Source organism: Strongylocentrotus purpuratus, unplaced genomic scaffold (assembly GCF_000002235.5).
Source record: "Strongylocentrotus purpuratus isolate Spur 01 unplaced genomic scaffold, Spur_5.0 spur5_scaffold_8, whole genome shotgun sequence".
Lineage (NCBI taxonomy): Eukaryota > Metazoa > Echinodermata > Echinoidea > Camarodonta > Strongylocentrotidae > Strongylocentrotus > Strongylocentrotus purpuratus.
Window position 1 is genome coordinate 11,871,955 of NW_022145614.1, and position 3,875 is coordinate 11,875,829.

Consider the following 3,875-nt stretch of genomic DNA (forward strand, 5'->3'; position numbering starts at 1 on the left):
TCTAATGTAGCTAACTTAATATCAGGGTGGACTTCCCCTCCCTGTATTCAATAATAAGCAGAAAAGTGTAATCTATTCCTTTTTCCATTAGACCATTTTTCTTCAACATGTCTCAGCAACAATTTTTTTATATTCTCTCAGCAAAATAAACCAACATTTCAAATATATACAGGGCGTCTATAGTTTTTGTTTTGTTAACAAAACTTTAAAAAGTTACGCAAAACGTTGTTCAAAGCTAAAATCTGACCGAACGTTGCCTGCCCCCAGATAACGATTTGCACAATCATGGATTGTATGTACTAATTCCAATCATGTTTCACTCCGATGGATTGATTATACTCCTTAGCATATAAAACAAGCTACAATAAACACACCGTTTGGAATAGTAGAATTGTAAGGGTTCTTGATTAGTGCACGACAATCAAATCTTTCTGATTATCATAATAATTAAAACACCATATGGAATAGAATCGTAAACAGGTAACCTTAGGTTCTGGATTATAAAATTGTGCGTGACAATCAAACCTTTCTGATTATCATAATAATTAAAACACCATATGGAATTGAATCGTAAACAGGTAAACTAATGGCCCGGTCCCACTGGCCGATGGACACAAAACGTATGCATAAAGGACAAAGCGTACGAGCAAAATTTCGGGGGTGGCTCCATCTGTTTTCATCCGCTCCAAAAATGGACAAAAATTGCGAAAATTTGCGAAAACAGAACGGAAAATAACGGACGTGGGTAGTATGCAGCGGGGATGTTAAACCGATGATGTTCATCGGAAGCCTAGCGGATAAAAAGCGGATGGAAGTGGATGACAGCTTTTAATACTTTATATACGAGATGCATACGCTTACATCCTTTCTATTTCCGTGCTACTAACGATGTATAGACGTTCCATGTACCTTATCTTTCCTCTCTCTTTCCGTTTTCAGCTGCAGCGGATGTGAGTTGTGAGTATGCCCAGAGGATGCAGAGAGGATACATGGGACGTTTAACGGATGATAACGGACATAGAACGTTTGTTGCTCGTATTTGTCGCGGATTTACATCGTACACGGCGGAAGTTCATCCGTTCTAAAAGTTTTGTGCAGCTCAAAACTTTTTGCGCGGATGAAATCAAAGTGGACGGATGCTTGATGGATATAGCATATGAAACACGTATGCAATGAGTACACAACGGATGCATAGCGTTTTCCAACGGATGGCAAGATTTTTTACGTTTTACATCCTCTTTGCATCCGTAAGTGCAGTGGGACCGGGCCTTTAGGTTCTTGATTAGTGCACGGCAATCAAATCTTTCTGATTATCATAATAATTAAAACACCATATGGAATAGAATCGTAAACAGGTAACCTTAGTTTCTTGATTATGTGCATAACGATACAAACTTCATGATTAAAATATTACTACAAACACCTATTTTACAATCTTTTTAGGTGCTCTTCAAAAAAAAAGATTAGAGATAAATGAGGTAAAAGTAATTATAGTTGTACAGGTTAATGCAGAGAAATACAGAGAAATTTCAAGTCCATTGAATTGAAAGAGTGTATAAGCAGGCTAAGGTAATGAGAGTCTTATGGAAAGCATATTATCTAGGAACTCTAAAATGCAAAGACTCTCCGGAGTCATACATTTTGTACAATAGAAATTTTAGTTATTTTGTGGAAAATTGTTGGACACCAGTGGTGGATCCAGGAGGGGGGGCCTGAGCGATTTATCGGCCGGCACGATTTTCAAAAAAGAAATTAATGCTCACTACCCCCCCCCCCCCCCTCCCCCACTATGCGAATTATCGGCCGGTTGTTTCGCCGCTAAATATTTTCTCACGAATTCGGCCCCCTCCCCTGCCGTCGGCTGGATCCGCCCCTGGGCCTGGTACTTCACCAGTAAAACTTGCAAAAATTATTTCGAGTGTATAAACTGTGTTGTTATCAGAGGCGTCGATCGCTATACCCTTTTCAGTAGGGGGGTGTGGAGGCCACCGATTACCGACAAAACGAGCCACCAATTACCGACAAGTACATTAATTCCAATGTCCCAATGTCTACAAATTTAACACTATTAACCCGGGACCAGGAACTAAGTTATTTTTTCAGTTTTCCGTCACCCGCGCGTAGCGCGGAAGCTTTGACACTTCATTAAATTATTAGAGAAAGAAGACGATTCGTTGTATCGTTCCCGACTCTTAATTCTTGTGTCGCCCCTCCCGTGCAAAGCGCAGAAGTTATGACGTTTCATTGAATTATTAGAGAAAGAAGACGATTCTTTGTACTGTTTTCGGCTCTTAATCCTTGTCTGAATTCAGTCTCTCCCCTCCCGCGCGAAGCGCGGAAGCTTTCAAGTTTCATAAATAATTTTGTTGTACCGTTCTTGTTTCTATATCCTAGTCTAAATTCAGTTGCCCCCCACCCGCGCGAAGCGCGGAAGCTTTCGCGTTTCATTAAATCATTAAAGACAGAAGATCATTCGTGGTATCGTTCTCGACTCTTATTCCTAGTCTAAATTCAGTCTCCCCCCTGAGCCCCCTCCCGCGCGAAGCGCGAAAGCTGTCACGTTTCATATATAATTTCGTTGTAGTACCGTTTTCTACTCTGAATCCTTGTCTGAAATCATTTCGCCTATCCCGCGCGAAGCTTTCACGTTTCATTAACTTATTAGAGAAAGAAGACGATTCGTTGTATCGTTCTCTACTCTTAATTCAAGTCCGAATGCAGCCGGGGGGTAATTGTCCTCAGGGGGTAGTTGTCCTCGGGGGGGTAATTCTCCGGGGGGTAATTTTCCGGGGGATTATTGTCCTTGGGGGTGATTGCCCAGGGGGTAATTGTCCTAGAACCATTGTAATTTGTAGGTTTATTTGCATTTTCTTTTTGTTTTGTTTAATATGTAATTATTTATCAGTGTATTTTTTAGAGATTTCGGTGGTAATCGCTTTATAAGCACCTTTTTTATTACTATTAGTAGTAGTAGTAGTTCTAGTAATACAAGTAGTAGTAGTAGTAGTAGTAGTAGTAGTAGTTGTAGTAGTAGTGGCGGTGGTGTTGATGGAATAGTTGCAGTAATAGTAGTATTGTTATTATTGTTTTTGTCATTATTATCATTATCACATATCAAAATATAAATTCGACAAACTCAGTAGCGGAATATGAGGCGCCCCTATAACGTATTTGTGTGAGTTTTTTTTTTTTTTTTTTTTTAGGGGGGGGGGGGTATAGTGGCAGCTCCCATGTTATATACGTACAAGGATCAATGCATTCCCCTCTATTTCCGACGCACTCCCATACCATGTTGCTGTCCCTCTCTCGAATCCTTGCACCTTGCCCCTGACTACTCTCTATATTCTAAAACAATGTGTAAGAGTTTACCAGATCGTGGGTAAAATGTTTCCCAAATTTTGAAAAGTAAATATTTTATCCAGCTGTCTGTCGGAAGACGAATCTTCAAACAGTCGATGTCGTAGACAGTTGATTACAACTCGATGTCTTCTTGTGGTACTACATATAGCAGCTGCTGCAAGAATATCGTCATCGTATCTGTAAACATTAAGGATAATAGACAAAATATTGAGGCCGTGCTTCCAAATAGTCTATAAGTCTTTATAACATTCTTGCAGCTCATTGCACCGCGACATTAATACTAAAAGGAATTTCTTAAGAAAATGCCTGCTAAACTTCTTCTTCATTTTGATGTGGGAGAGACATTTCAATGGCCACCGCCCTTCAAAACAAACAAAATCTTGATTGTAATCCAAATTTCGTAATGTTGTGAGATTGACATTCTGCCGTACGTTCGGAGTGGTTCGGAGTGGTTCGGAGTGGTTCGGAGTGGTTCGGAGTAGTTCGGAGTGGTAATGACATTTGAAAATGCCGTC

The 3,875-nt window shown here is 40.1% G+C and overlaps 1 protein-coding gene across 1 annotated transcript in view; it reads right to left on the minus strand.

Annotated features, from left to right (window-relative positions):
- Positions 1-3,419: 3,419 nt before the first annotated feature.
- The window catches only part of LOC589106 (cystine/glutamate transporter-like), a 10,490-nt gene continuing 10,034 nt past the window's right edge, over positions 3,420-3,875 (minus strand). The window contains exon 10 of the mRNA XM_030975618.1: positions 3,420-3,537. Coding sequence (XP_030831478.1) covers positions 3,473-3,537 — 65 coding nt within the window. The 3' untranslated portion in view covers positions 3,420-3,472. The remainder of the gene's footprint in view (positions 3,538-3,875) is intronic.